General features: G+C 39.0%; 1 protein-coding gene across 6 annotated transcripts in view; it reads left to right on the top strand.

The window, feature by feature from the left end:
* COBL (cordon-bleu WH2 repeat protein) overlaps positions 1-20,349 on the top strand; it is a 169,034-nt gene that overhangs the window by 102,087 nt on the left and 46,598 nt on the right. For 5 of the 6 annotated variants that reach the window (XM_064506701.1, XM_064506699.1, XM_064506698.1 and 2 more), the window contains 2 exons: positions 15,288-15,426; positions 18,655-18,825. In XM_064506701.1, the coding sequence (XP_064362771.1) occupies positions 15,288-15,426; positions 18,655-18,825 (310 nt within the window). The remainder of the gene's footprint in view (positions 1-15,287; positions 15,427-18,654; positions 18,826-20,349) is intronic. The other variant, XM_064506702.1, reaches the window with a different exon arrangement.

Below are 20,349 nucleotides of genomic sequence, written 5' to 3'. Positions count from 1 at the left end.
AGTTCACTGTGGAGAATATCTGACAGTTGTCTTCTGTGTTAATAAGGAGCCTTTAATTCAGTAAAAGAGTGGATGGGCTCGGATTAGTTATCTGCCTTTCATTGGTTACATCTAGGTCAGAAACATCTACTAGAAGTCAATGAAATACAAGTGCATGTTTTTTTTATAATTTTTCAGAGAGGAAGGGAGGTTTCTTTTGACTCAGAGGTCTTCTGCATGAGGTCTTCTCAACCTTTCTCCCATGACACATTTCCTTTCTCCCTTAAGTGTTCTGTGAATGTTTTGGGGTTTTTTTGTTTTTCCTCCTCCCCTCTGTGGAACATCCAGAAATCTCCTTTGAGAATAACAGACACTTTTGTGTGTGTTCTGAGGAAGGATGCAGTGAATCAATTTCTGCTGTAGGAAAAAGCTGTTTTTCATCTTCTAGATTAATTTGGGGGTTTCATAGGTTAGCTGAGGATAGGAAAGCAGGATTTGTTCAAAGGAGGAGGGAGAATATTTGACCCTTTTTTTGGTTGATTAAAAGGAATTTAATGATTGGGTTTGTACTCCTTTTTCATTTGGTTTGGTTTTCTTTGCAAGTATGGAGAAGGCCTGAAATGTAGATGGTGAATGCTGTTTTTAAAAGTTCCTTTGTCTTTGTTTATTAACTGAGGAATATCGTGAGTGTTAGCTGTAGTCTTCTCTGGTTTTGGTGGCTAACTTGTTAGAACTCTTGTATGATATGTGATATCTCTCAACAGTATTTTAATGATGAGGACAGGGATATTGTATCTGAAAGGACATTAAAAAGGGCATTAAAGATGCCCTTTTTCCGGAATACTGTTTAGTTGCCAGAGTTGTGTAATTATTAAGCAGAAAAGAAGAAACCCTCTTTTTTTGTGTGTTTGGGGTGGGGAGGGTTGGGGGTTGGGGGGTTTTCTGTTGTTGAGAAGTTAGCAGATACTTGAGGATGTATGAGATGTCCTTTCATGGTTTAAAGAACAAACCTAATACTGCTCTTCAGAGTTCTTGAGAGTGCAGAGGGGTAGTACAGCTGCTAAGAAAACACATTAAAAAAATCATACATGGCACTGCTTGCTACCTAGTTTTTGCATTAGATTTTGGATATTAGAGGAGTGGAGTGCACACATCTGCTGCTGCTGTACAGTGTCAGACCAAGAGACTGGGGATTTCTTATGCAGTTGGCGTGAGGCAGTATTTTGACAAGGTCAGAGAATAACTGAGTCTATTTGTGTGTTAATGTAGATAGATGATTAATAGATAAACCTATTAGGAATCGATATTGTATCTGTGTCTCTATTTCACATCAAGTTCATGTAGAAATCACTTATTTTGAATATACTAGGCTGTAAGTACTGCATCGTAATTATGAGCCTTTCCTTTAGGCTTTTAGTATCTGTCTCACACTGGGGCTTTTATTCCAGTCATCCTGTTTGAAATTTTATTTAGAAATTTATTTACTTCATTTTATATTTCTATAGATATTCAGAAAGCGTGGACACGATGGGATCTTTTTCCTTTGCTCACACAGACGTTAAAATATAGATATATATAGATATATATATATATATATATATATATTTTCCACACTGACATAAATGCTTCCTTTCTCTTTGGCCAGAGAATTGCCTGCTATTCTCTTAGGATGTTGAAACAATTCCACTTTGGTCGCCCACATGGTGAGATGATAAACATCAAACTTGTCCGATAGCATAGATACAGAATGCCCTTTAGTTCCTTTGTTTGAGCAGTAGCTGTGCAAAATATTCCCGAGGTGATGCATTGGAGAACAGCAGCATTGTCTGGAGTAGAAAAGATTGTATCTGTATAAAGTCTCTTTTTACTGTGGAGGCAGGTAGGTAACAAATATGTGCAGAAAATACTGAATACTATTGCTAAATGCTACCAGTGCCACACTCTGGATTTTCATAAAGCAGTTCAGAGGAAAAAGGTGAAAGTAGAGTTGCTGTTTGCAAAGAACCAGAGGAGATCAAGAAAACTGCAAGCCCCTTAGTGTGGTGCATATACTGGTAAAAATACCAGAACCGTGGTAGAGAATTTAATTAGTTGGCATCTGTATGAAGATAATGTACAGAACAGAGTAAATATAGCTTTAATAAACAGTAATCGTGCCTTACAAATCTCTTAGACTATTCTTGACAGATTCAACAAACAGATGGTTATGGATGATCTGGTTGATAGTCTGCTTGGGTTTCCAAAAGGCTTCCACAGAGGTTCCTTACCAGAGATTTTTTTTAAAGAAACCAAGTGTCTGTGCTGTAAGGGGGAAGGTCATCTTATTCTTAAAAAATTGATTAAAAAAAAAATTGTGGGATCCACTCTTGTAATGGAGGAGTGTACAGGTCGGTGTGCAATGATATACATAAGAAAAATCAGAATGGTCTTTTCCTAATACCATGTAAAATGCTGGCTCTCAGTTGACAGTAACCAGTCAGGAAGATCTTAGGATGGTAATACATAGTCCTGTGAAAAAGTCAGCTCAAAGCTCCATAGCAATCAAAAAGCAAATTGAACTAAGTTTTAGGAGAAGAGAAGGGGAGGGGAAGAATTTTATGCCACTGTATTATGAGCTTTGTTATGCCATCTTGAATATTGCAGTTGTGCTCCCCTCATTTCTGAAAGGATATTACAGAATGGGAAAAGGTTTGTACAAGGACATCAGGAGTGGTCAAAGGTATGGAAGAGCTTAATACAAGGAAAAACCTAAGTAATCTGTGATTCTTCAGCTTGAAAGGATGTCATGAAGACCATGGATAGGGATTTGACCATACCAGGAAGTCCCCGACATGAAAATGGTTGGTGGTTGCAAAAGTATTGGAGGGGAAGGAAGTATTGAACACACCTGCCCTTTCCTTCTACTCTCCTCTAGGTACTGGCCACCATCTGACACATATAAGGATCTTTGATCTAATTCAGTACAGCTGTTTTACGATAATGTAGAAGAGGTGTTTTTTGCCTAAGTATTTGTCTTGTACAATCTGATACCACAGCAGGAAAGTTACAGGCAACCTTCTCACTGACCACTACATCATCTTATTACTACTAATTTGATAAGCAGGCAACATGTCTCTCATTAAAGACAGGAACTTTGATTCCTCTTCCCAGTCATTCTGCACTTGTAGAACAAGGCCATAAGTTTTGCCATTAAATGGTATGGGCAATAAGAATTTTGCCCTAAAGCAGCTTGCTTGGTATATGTATTACAATTTTAGTACTGCAACTGCAGTATCAAAGAGACTTACAGAGCCCTGAGGGTTGTATTTTCAGCCCAGGGATTGAGATGCAGGTACCCAGCTCAAATTACAGGTAGCTGGGAGCTGTGGGATTGATGTCAGGTACACTCCACGAACATGTACCTTTCACTGAAAAAATAAGCAGCAGCATGAAAGGCTTGATCCTGATTCATGCAAAGTCTGTGTCAGGTCTAGGTCAGTGTCAGATATTCTCACTGGTTGAAGACAAAAATGGGCAAGTGGATAGTCACAATGATGTGTGCTTTCATCCCTCTCTCCCACAACCATGATTGTGCCTTTCTGCTGTCATTCAGGTGTGCCGCTGCCTTCCTTATACATATCCCACCTTAGCCCTACAACTGTTGCTTGTTAGACTGAATGACAGAAATCATCAATTTAAGACAGCAGTTTTGGTTACAAATTATTGCCCTGTTTTAAAGAAAAATAGCTATATTGTTTATGTTACTGATGCTTGCTGTACTTTTTTTTTGGGGGGGGGGGTGTCTGTCAAAGTTTGTTCTATTGACTGCAAGTCCTCTGAGGAATGAGCTGCTGGGACACTTGTGCAGTGATGGGGTTCCTGTTCTGCTTAGCAAAAGATGATGTTTCTACCTGTCAGAAGTTAGTGTGGTGATCCCTCATGGTGTTCTTCCCTGGATTTAACCAGTTTTACCCAAAGGATTGGGTGATATTTTGTGGTTTAAGAAGAGTGTGTAAGGATGGAGCTTTTCATAAGGGTTTTCAGTTAATTGTCTTGTGTTGATAAAGCCTAGTACAAACCGTTGCCCTTCACAGACAAGGGCATGAGATGCTCTCATTAGCAATGAGACACTAAATTAAGTTATGTAGAACTTATGTTACCAGTCATAAATCTGAAAAGTTTTATCTATTTAATGTTTTTACTGGACTTGAACCTGGCTACCACTATCCTATCACAGAGTCCAGTATCAAGATGTACTAGAACCAATTAGTAGAAACAGTAGTGTGAAGTGAGAGGTCCGTGGTGCTTAAAAATGCCCTATAGTGAAGTAAATGACTATGAAATTAAAGCATAGGACAATTAATTTCTAGTTTGAAAGTGATTTGTTCATTTCTCCTTAAAGAGCTTTAAACATGCCATTCAGTTAGCTGAATGAGAGGTATCCAGGCTTTTCTTTTCACGTCTGAGAAAACAGCACTCAGATGGCAAATGTGAAACCAGCCGATAGTACATCAGATAGGGTTTGCCGTGCGGTCTTGATGTTTAATTTAGCTAGACAAGTACACTGTAGTTTGGCTAATGATGCAGGCCCAAATTAAAGTAAAAAAGAGAAAAATGCAGTGATGGCTGAAGGCTTATCTTACTGTCATGTACATGATCAAATTTAGGGAATATATCAAAGACTCACAAAAAGCTGCTAGCAAAAGTGAGTAACTTACACCTCTTTTTAAGACAAAAATATCTCTAAACAAATTTATTCTGGGCCTTCATATATGCACGCTTAATCAAACAAAAAACTTTATTTCTTTTAAAAGAGTATCAGGTGAAGTTAAGTGGTGATTTGCTTTGCTTGCCTGATCTAACTGAAGGCTGGATTATGCAAAGTGCTGAGTGTTTCAGCCTCTGACTTGGGTAGGCTGATATTTATAGATAGAGTGGGAGAGGAAGACCTACAAAATTTAGTAAGATTCCTCCGTGACTGGCTTTGCTGTTGTTCTCTGTGAAGTAGTCCAGTCCTGCCCAGCCTTCCTTGATACAGTCTCTGAATTCACGTCAAAGTGACCTGGTGATCCTTAATGTGTTACGAGAACCCAAGCAAGCTGAACTTGCAGTATCTTTGTTTTACCATTTAACGTATATCACGTAATAATCATGTAAGAATACAAGGTTTGTTTGACAGGAATATTTAAAATAGCAGCTAATAAAATAGACCCTTTTATTTCTCTACAGGAAAATATACAGCTTGAGAGTTCAGTATTTAAATCGTGCGCAGGCAGAATTCTTGGAAAAGTCTTTTCCCCAGCATCAATAACATTCCTGGTCTTTTTGCAATCATCCAGTTGCTTCTGGCTGTGAGTTCATGGATCACCTGCCAACTGTTTCTGAACAGACTATGCTACCTGCCTTGGGAATAATACCACAACTTACCATCTGGTGAGATCATGATAGTATCACTTGACCTCCACATGTGGTCCCTCTCAAGCACTTCATTGAAAGCTGGCAAGACATCAGGGCCCGAACATACTGTTCTGTGCAGCCCTGAATTTTGGCAGGGTTGCAGCATTTAGTAAGTAAACTTCATCTGGCTTGCAAGTCACACAGGCAAACAGGACAGGCTGATGTCATCGTAAGCTTTAACTCTCATTAAAGAGAAAGCATGTGTCAAGTAATTATTAGGCTTTGTGGGCAGGGTATTTGGGGGAAGTTAATAGACAAAGATAATTTTAAGCAACAAAGCTTCTGAAGAACTGGCATTCATTAAGCAATGAAAAATGACCATAATGCCTTGCTTAATTTAGAAACTAGGCTTGTGTCCTTTTTCAGATTTCACTTGTAATTTCACCTTTCTTAGCTCTTAAGTTTAAAAAAAAATAAAATAAAGAACTAGGTAAATGCAGGCTGTGTAAATCAGGTTTAATTTAATTGCTTAAAGACATCGTGTTCTGGTCGTTGTTTAGCCAAATAAGAAAGAAAGAAAAAAAACCCACCAGTAAGTATAGCCTACTAAAAGGTGTTCTCTGTTGGTTAAAGCTCTTTCTTACTTGAGATAATTCACAGTCTTTTCTTAAAACTAATAAAAGCAGGGGGAGGAGAACCTGAGTCCAGTTTCTCCAACTGCATTACCACTTCAGTTTTTCACCTGTTTAGAGAATGGATGGTGTGGGCCAGAGGGGGAAATAGATGTCTTATTCTGTTTGCAGGGTGTTTCATCTTAATCGGAACATCAGAGTTCAACAGAGAAACACTGAGTCCTGCACAACGGTGTGTTGCTGACACTTGATATGTATAGGAAGTCAAATACCATAGCGGGATTCCCTGTCATGGCAAGATTCATTCGTAATTTCGGATGGTGACATTCTTATACTTGTGCGGGTACTGTAATGTATGTCATGCTATAGCCTATAAGCCATGTTGTGCTATAGCCTATAGTAATACATCTAAATTAGAGTGTGATATCATTTTGCTATTCCAACTTTTTCTTGGTTTGTGCAGATCACATAAGGGCTTCTAGCTGCCCTTCATTTGTCCTGAGAGGAGCTAGACTGAGTGGAAGTGTGCAGGGAGCAGTGGAAAGGGATGGCATGAAGCTGTCGCTGGACTCAGCCCAAACCATGTTTCCCAGGCACTCTGTGTATCTACAGATTGGGAAGGGTCATATAAGAGGAGTCAATACTGGAAATAAAGAGAGTTGAGTGTGCTTTCCTCTAAATCTAGAAGACCTTTGAAGAGATTACCTAGAGCTTAATGCTTTTCTAAGCACTAGAAATTCACCTTGACTTTCTTTACAGAAGAAAACTTTAAGTGTAAAGGAAAACTAAAGCTCCAGGGAGTTGTGCAACTCCATGGCAGTAGAAAGGAGATGGTTTTCTGTGTTTCTTGTCAAAAGTTTGTGGGATTGCATTCCACTGTCTAGTCCTAACAGGTTTTAGGCTACAGGCTATCCCATCCCATCCCTCTAGCAGAACATTGGATAAAGATGCAAAATAAATTTTGCAGATCCTCATTTGACTCATAACATCTTCCAGGTTTTTAAGGACAGGCAAGCAAACCAACCAATCAGCCAGCCTGTAGGTGTGAAGACGGGCCTGAGGGGAAAAAATGACATATAATCCTTATACAAGCACCTTTCCCAAAAGGTTTATGCAAGACTTCTCTGATAGCACTACACGTCTGACTCAAGGGAATACCATTCATCGCTACCAAACTTCTTCCCAAAGTTGTCAAAGAAATACCAAGCTGCAGTTCTGCTGTGTAAACTCTTACTAATGCTTATTTGTTCTATTCAAATTCATTGTTCTAACTAAACAGATAAACATAAATATGAAATGAAATCTTGAAGGCTTTTTTTGCCTTTGTTTGTTTTACCTCACAACCTATTTCTAGAAATGAGAAATGAATCTTAGGAGCAAATCAGTTTATGGTGGTTTAAAGATGTGATTTGTAAGTGTCTGAAGGTGGCTTTTTTTCTAAACGAAGACATAAATGAGGAGGATTACATTGTATTCAGGGAAACAGAAGAAGTTTAATTCTCTGCCAAAACAAACATCCGCAGACTTGTGTAGTCTACATGTTTCAATGCGTGTGAAAATACTTGGTGTTGCAGAGTGACTTCCTTGAGTGGAAATAATATTGCAGCTAGTAATGAGATTTTGCAAAAGGAGGAAATCACAGCTATCTTAGTAATTTAACTTCTCAGATTTGTTTATGGATAGTTTCCTGTCTGACACATTTAGCTGAAAAAGTTAAAGTGTTTAAAGAAGATTAGAATGACATTAATTTTTAACTGCCCTTGACCATGACATTTCACAAAGGGTGTGTTCAGTAAAAACAGATGGAAAAATGAGCTTGCCCCTTCACCTTGTAGCAGCTTTCTTATGTCAACGGATTTCGTTTCTGTCACCAATCAACTGAGTATTCAAGGACATCCTTGGCTTTTGTCTTCCTCATTTTATGAATAAATTAGCACAAGAGTATAGCAATTTCTGTAAAATCCAGTAATACTAAGCTTTTTATCTCTTACTAAGGCTGAGATGTTTGGAAGTCACAGCTTTATTTTTAGTACAGATTACTAAATTTCATTACAAAAATCCTGTTTGATACCAGAATTTTAGAATGAGAGAAATTTAATTTGAAACTAAACAGCATAAAAGTAGCCAAAATTGTACAAGGTTTTGGAGCATCTGACAAAAATAACGGGAAGGGTATTTTTCAGAAGAGCCATACAGTTTGTTCCCTTATCACTAGCCAGGCGTCCCATTTAACATAGCATCTGGAGCTTTAGCAGAAAATTGGTGTGCAGCAGCGATGGCAATAAGTGTGGCTGGGGTGCCCGGGTCTTTCTCCGTTTGCCCTGGCTGTTGTCTTGGTAGCCAAGCACAGCAGAAGCAGCATGGTGCCCAGCTCCCAAGTTAGGAAGGAAGACTGTGCTACAAGACGTTGTGGTGGCACCACACAGAGATAGTTGTCCAGCTTGAGGAGTTAGTTGTGTGTTGCGCTGTGGATTTTAACTCATTTTGGCAGTAGCTTGTTAACTTTGTAAGGCTTATTTAAGAAAATCTCCCTTTAAGTTTTTTATTATTCATTTCATTGATGTGTTTGTGAGATCCAGCACTGAAAAATTAGAATATATAGAACTCAAAAGATTGGCAAGCAGTTTCTCTGAAGCAATTTCTAAAGTGTAGTCAAAATGACAAGTTCTTCAAAGCATATCTTCTTTAAAATTGTTTCCATGTGCTGCATTCTTTAATATCTCTATATATGTTGTTGCAATATGTTGTCGCGTTGCATGGGATTCTAGTCATCATTTAAAATGTCCCACCACTCAAATGCACTGTGCGTCATAAAGTCCTCCTTTTGGGAAATATCAGACTGCTGACTTTGAATCCCATTTGCAATACACTCACAGATTAAAATTTTAATTTTTAATCAGCTGAAATGGAGCACTACCCAATAAGGAAACAAGGTGGCGAATTTCAACGCCAAATAGACAGTTTAATACAATGTAACTTAAAATGATCAGCCTCATGAATTGCTCATAAGCTCTGTTTCTGTTAGAGCTCCCTGAATTTTTCTTTGTTAGTATATGCCAGTGAAAAGCCTGATAATGTATGACCTGTCCAGGGAATATTAGACATTTGAGTAAATGTTGTTTAAGATGCATTAATGTTCAATTGGAAGTTCTTGTGGTTTCTAGTGCTAGGCATGGTGAAGCATCTGTTGTCCTGTGAAAATGCAGAATCAGCTGGATGGAGTAGCTTTTATATCAAGTTTAGTGGACAGATTTATGTCTCCTTTCTGCAGCTTGAATGATTTCTCTCTCTGATTTCCTTGAACGGTTCTCTTGGATCAAAATATTTTCTTCTCAACTGCTTTAAATTATGTACAAAATCATAGCAAAAATATCTTTTAAAATGCTCAAACCATGTATCTTACTCACATGTCAACCTACCACTTGTCTTTCACACAGTGCTACAGAAGCATCAGTTCAGTTATGGTGCAGTAGGAGTTTAAAACTCTTTAATAAAAAGGAGCAATTTCCTTCTAGAGCTTCTTGTAAAATTGTTCCTACTTATTTCAAGATTTCTTAAATTTCCTTGTGAGGGAAAGAGGGTTGGGATGGTCTTACACATAGTTTTGGGTTGTGTAGTTGTTCAGTTACAACTTTACTCTGAAAATTTCTGTGGGTCGTTTTTAAACACTTGTAATTTGATGCGCGTTCTGACCCCATCCAATGTCATCAGCAGCAGGTGTATTGAAATCTGGCTTGCTTAGATCAGAGTGTGTGTCTTGTCTGTGCTGGATGACAGAAACCAGTTTATAGTCAGGCATGCCTGTGATTGAATCCATGTGTGCTCTTTTTCCAGCTCCTTTTTATTTACTTGTAAAAATAATTTCTATAAACAACAACTCAGTGTTTCCTCTGACAAGGCATTCTGTATACAAATTATACCAAAATCACAACAATACAAGCATTCTCTAAAACAATGAAAGATCCTGACGTGTAGTGTTAAATAAAAAGAATAAAGGAGCAAGACAGCTTATGAGCTTTCCTCATACATTTTTTGATTCATACATGCTACACCATCATGGGAGTTCCCTTGTAAACAATACTTAGTCCAGACATGATCCTGTTGCTGAAAGAATGAATGTATCACCTTTAGCTAAGGTGTTTGAGCAGGAATGAAATTGCTCTAAGGATAATTTTGATTTAAAAAAAAATGGAAAATTGTTAAGTTCTCTGGTTTCCTTTGTTCCTTTTGTATGGCAAAATGAAGGAAGCGAGAGGAAGAGAAAAATCTATTGCCATAAGATAAATGTTTCTTGTAAAAGTTTTTATGAAAATATTAAACAATAGTTTGGATTCTGAAACACGAACTGTGCACTATTTTGACATCTCAGCCACATACTGACAAGGTCCACTGAGGGGTTTTCTGTTAAGGCACAGTTAGAACTGCTTATATCCCTCTGTCAATAGTTGTGGATTTCTCCAGGAGCTGTAGACAGCGCTTGCCATACAAATACCTGCAGATGCTCAGAAAACAACCTGTTCCAGGTAACTCAGGAAGATGCTTTCATTTTAATCCACAAGTCCAAAGAGTCTTTTCTTGGCAGTTTTTAAGTTGTTCTTCCCTACTTGTGTCATTAGTTGTGCTTCTGAGCTGAAATCATCCAGCTTTTTTCCCAAGCTCTTTCTTAGTCCTCCAGAAGGTATCTGTCTCTCTTCTGTCTTCTTTTCTCTCCTGACATCAGTCTTGTGAAAAAGGGGGGGGGAAGGACTTATTCTCCTGGTCCCTGTGTCCCCACACTGCAGTTCTTGAGGCTTACCAAGTCTTGCTTATGTATTCAATAAATGAAGAAAAGATGTTGGTGAAAGGCAATAAGTAGTTCCCAGTCACCTCCAAAATGGCCATCAACATGCAGTCTAAAAGTTTCATGATGTCTTCCTTCAAATCCAAAAAATGCAGCTGGGCTTCTAGCATTAGTTTAAGCATTTTTCCCTAGCGGGAAAAAATTTTACCCTAGCGGCCACATACTCCACCTGGCAATATAAAACTGTAGCAATTACAACATTGCAGTCTTCTGTTATTTAACAAATAGGCGCCATGTGCACTTTTCAAGGTAGCATTAAGCCTAGTCGCTTGTTCTCTACCATCAATAGCAAGAGCGTATGGAGTATTCTTAATGGAATAGATATGAATATGTGTGGCTGTCTGAGCCTGCTATTGCCGAGTCTTTAATCTATCTTTGGAGACAGAGATAGTGTAGTGCGATTTCCTTAATGGTCAAAGCAGCAGTTAAAAAGAATGGGCTATCTAGGCAGCAGAGCAGGTTGCACAGGTGGTTAGATACTGGAGGAGTAGCAAAGCACAAATGACTGATATGATTGCTGGCTTACAGAAGGAAGCTCAGGAGGAGCTTCCTTTGGGGAAGCGTAGGGAGCATTAGGCCTGCAGTGAAGTTAGGAGCAGTTTGGTCTGTGAATAAAAGAAGAGGGCAAGTACTTACACAGGCAAACGTGCTTATTAGAAAGATTAACAGCGAAGGGTTGACATATAGAAAAACAGTGCCTGACCCCTAAATAGAGGATAGGCAAAGCAAAGGGGAGCGCTTACGTTAGAAGTTTGTCTGAGAACCTCCTGATCTTTGAATGCTTGATGTACTTTTAATGATGGTGGCTCTTGTTTCCTTGAAACTCTATTAATATTTTTCACAAATACATATTCTATGGAGCTAGACCCAAAATAAATACTGGACTTTTGCCCATGAAATAACTCAAGCTCAAGTTATGTATCCACTGGTACAGTATCCACAGGTCTTCTGTAAGCAAGATGACTGTCAAATGCTACCAATTGAAATTTTCAAGCTGTAGTCGTCTAGGATTGCTTTCTGCACAATTTTAGAACGTAACTTCCCCATGACATTGTTGTTATGTGCTAATTATGATCTGAAATCTTATCTAAAGCCCAGAAATTTTAATTAGGGTTTTGAGCTTTCACAGAAGTAAAACACGTTCACCACATTCTTAAAATATTCTGTTTGCAATACTGGAAATATTTTCCAAGCAGCATATGAGCCATGACGTGAATTTAATAGAAAATTGCCTTTTGCATCATATGTGGTCTCATCAGTACAGGAACAGAAATGGCACTGTTTGTCAGATTTAGGTCACTGTGGCCCACTTTATTCATTTGTAGCTCAGATGATGGTATTAATTATAGTCAGAGAACACTTATGAACATCTTTAAAAGTTCTTTATTTTTTGCACAGCCAGAAGGTTACCTAATAATTTCATCTAGCTTTCTCAGAAGTGCTACATAGGTGAAGCAGAAGTGCTAAGAACAGCAAATATTCTGTCACACTCAATGAGGGGCTCCTATAACAAAGTTTGGACGGGAAGTTACTTCAGATAATATTGTTAAGGCTTGATTTCTTTATAAAAGAAACAGCCAGCCATAACAAATTATTTTCAAGTGCTATTGTTTTGGTATATACAACTGCAAGAAAGAAATAGAATGTTCTTTGTGTATTTTGCCATTTATGTTTAGCCTCATAGGTTTACTGAGGTTGACACTAAAGAACTACTTTTGACAATTTTTATGGCCTGTTCTTGAACTAGACGCTACTTATATACATTGTACTGTGGCTAGCTTTAAACAAGCTTTTCATCTTCTTTATGGTGTTTGTAAGTAAGTATAGTTAGCTGACGGCATAATAAAAACATTTTTTGTGTATTTGACTAAACTTGCATTGTTGCAGTTGTGTACTAGCTGTTTTCTAGCCTTTTTTTTTTTTAGCAATAGCAGTTTGTTCATCCATACATCTAATGTTCCTCAGAAGATTCAACTAAATAAGAAAGCATATATCCAAAAAAGATAAGCTGGCTTCTATCAAGGATTCTTTCTTCTTGGTAAAGCAGTAATGTATCTTTGAGGAATCTGACTATACCAGACTAATATCCTTCACTCATCTGGTACTTGGCGAAGGGTGACTGCTGACCTTTATCATTTCAAGTGGAAAAATACATTTCCGTACTTTCTTGCTTTGTTCTCAAGTCTTCCTAGGCTTGTCATTTAAATCACCAGTCTTTGTCCTTCTTGAGTGCAATGGCGTTTCTGCCTGGAGAGACAGGAGTGAAGTTCACGTGCTGCCCAGACGTCTCCCACACGGTTCAAGTTCTCCTCTACAGCTACTCAATTTTGGAGACTCTGTAGTCAGATTTAAATGTTTAGTCTCATCCCCACCTCAGCTGATACTTTCTTTTTTTTGTAAGGTACTGTCCTAAAGACTCAAGATACAGTACTGCTTGCTGACCTGTGTTTAGTTACATGAAATACAGCGCAGAAAGAATGTGATTTTTTTTTCTGTTTAAACAAGTGCCTGTTTGCCATTTACTCCAAATAGATGTGGAGAAGAATGCAGCATTAGCCAGTTGTCTTCCATGCAATTGCTCCTTTGCAAAACCAAAGCCTGATGAGTCACTGAGCAGTTTCCCGTGTTTGGCTGAATATTGGGCATTATGGATTTGGGCGGGGATCTCAGTCAATTCCAGTCTTTTCCTACATGCCCCAGCTTACCATGGAGTAACTTCCTTTATTTGGGCCAAAGCAGCTCTAAAATTTTGTTGTATCCATTCCTAAGTGTTTGGCTGTTGGGCATGGCAGTTGGATGCCCAAAATTAAGTTTGCAAAATCACTAGTTACTAATAGCATTCTTGGCCATTAGTATTATGCCTAACTTCATCTAGACTGGTCTCACTGGCTTTAGTTATGTGTTGTATCTAATACATATTTAATGTAAAATGCAGAAATAACCACAGTAGTAGGAACCAAAACCAGGGCACCTTTCCTTCCGTCCTCCCCCTGCCTTGCAGAATCACTTTGCCAGGAAGTTGCAACTCAGTCTGATTAAGCTGCTCCACTTCCAGGGCAGTTAGTACCAGCTTTCTCTGTATGCAGTGTGCAGGTTCACCAAGTAGAGAGGCTTTTCTCATCCAAAAGTCATGTAGTGTAATGGTTGGAGCATTCTCCTGGAGAACGAGAGCTAAATTTCGGTGTTTCGGTTCCTGAATGAGTGCCCTAACCACTGTCTGCCTTTATAAACCAAGCCCTTCTTGAATGCTGTTAAAAATGTAGTCTGAGAGAGGAACTATTCCTGTTCTGTTCTTTCCTGTAAAATTTATTTATCCTCAGAGTTTTCACTGAACCTAGGAAAAGATTCTGTCCTATATAAATGAGCACCTCTGAACTCCAATAATAGCTTTGAGCAGTGTGAAGCTACTATTTGTTTAATGAAATCTTCCCCATCAAATATGTTTTAGGTGTTCATTAGTCCTCTAGATTAAAGGAAAGATTATTATTATTAAGGCCTATGTAATATTAGGAAACCATGAGGCAATTCTGTATATTGGATATCTTCACTCTGTGGAGCATCAGAACGGCAGAGCGGTGAAGGGATGCAAGTGAAGCCTGAGGAGTGCCAACAAGTGTTGTATGTGGGCAGTTTGTATTGCCCTCGGCCTTGATTAAGAAGCCTAGTTCTTTCTAGCGTTATCAGTACCTTTTGGGTGTAGAAACTCGAGTGATTTTCTACATTTTTTTTTTTTATGTTTTCCTGTAAAAGGAAATAGAGCTAAGTTCCAGCAATCTACAGGAAATACAGTGCAACCCAATGAAACCAAAGGCACTTTGAGCTAAAATTATTCCTGTTTTAAAAAGCTGTCTAAACAGTAATGAAGTCTTGGCTGGCCAATCAACATGTTGCAATTACTGGAAGCAGTGCTATTACGTAGCCAAAGTTTCACAAGTTTGTCTAGAATGTCCAGTAGTCATAAATAAAGTACAGTATGATCTTACGTTGCCAGGCAAGAAGACCTTCAATTCATGTTTTTTCTCTCACAACTCCTTAGTCCTTACACGTGCAGATTGGAGTATCTAATCATAATTTAAGATCTGAGGAAAACAACAGAAAAATAGAGCATGTTATTGATCAGGCCTTACGTCAAGTGTCATGTCCTACCATGCATGGTTGAGTACTGGGCTCTTTAACTACCTGTTAACAAAAGCATCAAATGTATACCAGACTGATACTTCTGCTGTGACATCCACATGCACTTCTTCCCCCTTTCCCTCTCTGAGCACAGTATTACTACACCTCTTCTGATCGCTCTTTTTAATCTCCTGTTGTCACTATAAATACTCACCATAAACATTTTGGTGATGCTGTGTGCTGAGGAATTTAAGACATATGATGATTAGACTTTTTTTCATTACTGATAACTTAGAAAATCCGAAGAACACGTCCTTTACATTTGTATTTTTCAAAATTGCTAGATTTCACAAGGAGCATCCCTAAACGATTTACAGAAAAAGAAGAGACGTGCCCCTCTTCCACCAAGTCCATCTGCTCCACCCACTCCTGCCATGCCAAACAGGACAGAAGAAAGGGAGGACAAGCGGAAGAGCACAATGGGTGAGCGATGATCTGGTCTCTGTGTAATCCCCCGCATGTGCTTTAGACACTTGCTGTTTGGCAGTTCCATAACTCACTTATGCTGTGAGCCGGGACCTTTGTAACTCGGGGGAGGAAAAACACGTTTGTTCTGCAGAATGAAAGTCTGGAAATAAGTGTTTGTATGTTACCTTTTACCTTAGTGGCACTTTCAGGCTACCATAGTAGTAAAAAGTAGCAGAATGTTTTGTATGCATTAGGTATTGAAAAATACTATTCTTGGGCCCATTCTGTGCCTGTAAAGTCACAGTAGTTTGATTAGTAAATGGAAAGTGAGGAGAGACAGGTCAGGCAATACTGAATGCTTTTGAATCCATGGGGTTCCCCTGAACTGAACTGAAATACAGTTGAGCTAGCTCAGGATCACCTCATGTTCCTAAAGCCTGAAGATACTTCATTTTCCTTCCGTCCTCTAACAGTTTAACATCAACTGACTATATTTAATGAAGTTTATCTTTGTAATTTAGTGTTTAATCCTATTTCAAATTGATATCCACTGAGTCTTTAGTTAATCAGTAGGAGAGAAGAACTGGTGGTGCTCTGAAAGAAATTTCATACATAGCTGGAGACAATAAAGAAATTGTAATCAGCTGTATGACACCACATTTACTTTCGTGCAGAAGGACTGAAAAATGTTCTCCCAGATCTCTGTCATTATCTGAACGCTAACTTATTCGGATCAGTGGGAGCTTTGCCTGAGTGAGGACCCCAAGATGAGGCTTTTAGCAAACAAAGTGATTTTATGATGAGTAAAGCTATGAGATAATTACCCCACATATTGGAACTTTTTTTCCAGAACATTAAGAGAATCATTCTTCAAGTGCCATAACACACTCAGTGCACTCCAGTTCATGCCTTTGACCTCATGTTTCGTAAAGTGCCTAAGACACACAGATATGACATCCTATCATGCATAATTGCTTACATTATGAGTGCCTCACAGTTTAGAAAGAAACCTGTTGGCTTTGTTCCAACATTTATTTTCGGTAAATGCTTCACATTTAATGCCTCAGCATTTATGTAGCAGCAGGAGTCCATTATCTTGTGACATGTTCAACTCCATCGACATCTCTTATTTAAACCCTCTAAGGGGAACGTTATCACTGTGCCACAGAATACAAGAGTTTGCAGAAAATTGGCTCTCTGTTAACCATTGCTGATGTCACGGTCTGTCATTCCTGGTGCCTTCCCCTATCACTGCCAGTCACTTCCTCGTGACATTTGGTGCTTTAACTTTTTGTAAGTGTTAATTTTATTTTATGGCAGTGCTAGGAATGCTACAGATGAAACAGAACAGACCACTTCTATCGGTTGAGCGCTGTATACATAAGGGCTTGCTGGCCAGCCTCTGTTGATGTAAGGTTTCATAGTATCGTTTACTTTAATGGCGCCTCCCAAGTTTACACCAACAAAGAACTTGTCCCACAGTAGCCCCAGCCTCAGTGCTTTTCATTTTCTGCTCCTTTCTTGAACAAATGCATTCATTAACAAGAGAAAATTACAGCAAAGGAAGGTTGGTAAAACAGCCTCTCTTTGGGGCCTTTGCAAGAAAATGATGAGAAAGCACAGATGGCTCAGAAAGCAAGAGGGAAAAGCTGTGAACAAAGCAAGACAGTAGTGACGGGGGGAAAAGCACTGCAGGAAATAGACAGCAGCGTGGTGGAAAAAGGATTAAAGATACCTGTGTATCTCCCAACCTAGCCAGATGAATCAAAGCAGAAGAGCCTATCAAAAACTTGCTCAAACTGGCAAATGGAACACTTGAAGTATTTAACACTGAATTACTTATTCTAACCCTGAAGTATTGTGCCCAGTTTTCTCAAAGCAATCAAATAGGATCTGCACATTTGCAGGCATTAAATTATATCCTGAATCTCTAGAAGCTAGCGACTCCTAAGAACATCATAGTGAATTTAATCTTTTCTCTCCTCCTTGGTGCTACATCCCTTTTCGGCAGCACCAGTACGTGAGCCTGAGAGTATAGGAGTGGTCATAACGGCTCAGGCCAGAGGTCTCTCTATGCCAGCATCCATCTGCAACAACAACTGATAGCAGATGCCTGAGAAAGGGTGTAAGAACAGAATGAGCAGGCAGTCATGTTTCCTCAGCACGCTTTCCTCAGCCTCCAAGGACTTTCTGGATTGCAAGATCAGCATTTATGGAGATAATAATCTAAGGATTAATCCATCTTAAAATGCCAAAGTCAAGCCTTAAGTGATCCTGAAAGATTGGTTGAGGTAAATGCTCACTTGTATGCACGTGACAGAACTGGAGCTTTAAATAAGTCTAAGAGAAGGTTTGAAATATGATCAGACGCTACAGGAGTCCTCTGAATTTGCAGAGAATGCCGCAAATAGCCAAGTACGACAATAGTGAATGTGTTTTCAGATTTAGATCTGTGAGTCATTGCATGTCTCTTTGCTCAAAGCTAAAAAGGGAGGAGATACAGCTTCAGCTAGCGTCAGCTAGCTCTAGCTCTGTCCGCTACAAACTGGCAGCCGTTTTTGACATTGCAGATGGTTAATGCAATATAGTGCAAAGGTGCATGAATTCTTTTAGTTTATTTTGCACAGTACTGAAATAAACCCCCAGCCAAAGTTCTAAGCATTTCTACGCATAGCTCAAAACACTGTTTTGCAAAGAACAGCTTAATCAGCTGCTTCTGCATAATGTCAAAATAATAAAACAACTACTCAGAAAAAGGAAAAAAAAGTCAAGATACCTTTCTAAAAATACTGATCTGAGGCATTTGTCTTTTTCTCTCAAGGACACAGGAAAGTAGTCACATAACGATTCTAGAGGTCAACAAATCGAGGCAGTTTGGCACTTGAGATGAAAATAAAGCACATTTTTCACATGTTCTCATGTGCTCTACATAGGTTTTTTCACATTTTTTCACTGTTTCTTTTCCTGCTTATGTTTGGCAAAGCACTAGTGAAGATTTTGGTCGTTTGTTGTGATGTGCTTGTGTTTGCTGGGCCTGATTCTGGACCCACGGCCATCAGTTTGAGAGAGATCTAGCTTCTCCTTCTCCCATATTTATATTCAGGTAAATGAGAGAAGAATTAGATCCAGAGAGACTTTGGGCACGGGTAAGGGAAGTATCAATGTATGTTTAAGACATAACGACAAACAGAGCAGTCATTACCTTGGCGATGAAGTAACTTGAGGTCAATTGATCCCCTGTAGGTGATGGACGGCAGGTGCCACCAAAGCCTCCTAGAGGCAACCCACGTGGTCCACCCCAGTTAGAGATTCCCCCGCCCCCACCTTACCCTCCTCCTGACACAGACAGTACGGATCCAGCAGTCTCTCACAGAGAAGCAGATGTTACAGCACCAACAAAGCTGGTACCTAAACGTATGTTACGAAATATATGTATTTGCGTCTCATCTCTTTTGATGGTTACTCTCAGGGGTAACTTTTCCAGACTTTCCTCTCTGCTCACTAGGCATACATGTCTGTTTCTTCTCCTTTTTCCAGCCTGTCCTCTTTTGAAATGCCCAATGCAGTGTACCTAATTAATATAATGTAAATGAAGCACATGTTTGGAGTCGGTTTTGCTAATGATGCCTGGCCATTCTGTAGAAATATTTAAAAACAACCATCAAACTGTGCGACTTTGTGCAGCTGGAAGCAAAACTTTGTTGTTACGTATTGATTCAGTGTTTGTTTTTTTCTGTCTCTCCCAAGAAATTCCTTTGAGAGGTCTATCCGTTTAGGTTGGAAACCGCAGGGTGCCTCCCTTCAGGAAAATGGAACCATTTACACCAACTGTATATTGTTAAAGGCCTTCCTGTCTTAATGGGTACATCTTCCTTGCCATCCCTGGATAGTCCTTTGTGTGCTCTTCCCCTCAGGGCACAACTCTTATCAGACAAAGAAATATGATAGTTTCCACATCCGTGTGTATTTGTGAAAAGCATGTTTTCATGCTGCTTTTTCGTGCTTATCCATTGACTACCTTTAAATCTTTGTATACAATCCAAGTCTTTGATCATGTCAAATACTCCCTGTGGGCTTGCCCTGCACACCCATGTAGCGCCTGTAAAGGCGGTGAAGCTCTGCTCATTACGGCATCTGGCGGATGCGCTTATTTGAAGGTTAGAAGGGAGAGTGTCCCCTAACCATAGGGTCACGAAACATCTCCATTAACTGCTAATTTGACAAAGGTCTTTTCCAGGATGTTGTCTTCATAATGCTTATTCTGCAGGTAGCTCTGGCTCTGATATACTAATGTTGGTGTGTTTGAATATCAACTAAATCCAAAGCATTAGTTTTCAAATCTGTGCTGAGGAGATGCAGACTGACAAGTTTTGTGGTGAGGAGAGAAGGAAATTGAGGAGATCCATGCTAATGGAAAACCTAAATTTTATTGAGGATTAACTCTTTCATTCTTACCAGCATACGCACAGAAATCATGTGATATTTGGAATATTTTCTTTTTTATTAGATACCATCAGCTTGCCTACAATGTTTTCTTTATTAAAAATCTATTGTGGCCTTCTTTGCATTAATATTTCTGCTTCACCTGAGTGTCTACCATTACAATATTTAGCAGTGCTTTCCTGATCTACCCTGGTGATCAAATACACTTTAATCAATGCAGCTCTGGTTTTATCAGCCAGATCATTTGCTCTTAAACAAACACAATATCCTAGCCAAAATGATTTGATTAAGCTTGTACATGGAAACATTACATGAGCTTTTATTATCCTCAGCTTACTGAGAGCTAAGGGATAATGCTTAGTGGATATTTTAGACATGTAAAGCATGGAGAGCATTTTAGAGACTTAAGTGTTGGAAAGGGACACAGAAAACTTCTTAATTACACTCTGCTCTTCTAAGATATATGATGTTCGGTGTGTGTATAGTTTTACCCAT

Source organism: Dromaius novaehollandiae, chromosome 2 (assembly GCF_036370855.1).
Source record: "Dromaius novaehollandiae isolate bDroNov1 chromosome 2, bDroNov1.hap1, whole genome shotgun sequence".
In the NCBI taxonomy this organism is placed as follows: domain Eukaryota; kingdom Metazoa; phylum Chordata; class Aves; order Casuariiformes; family Dromaiidae; genus Dromaius; species Dromaius novaehollandiae.
The sequence above is the reverse complement of the archived record's forward strand: the minus strand, read 5'-3'. Positions and strand labels throughout refer to the sequence as shown.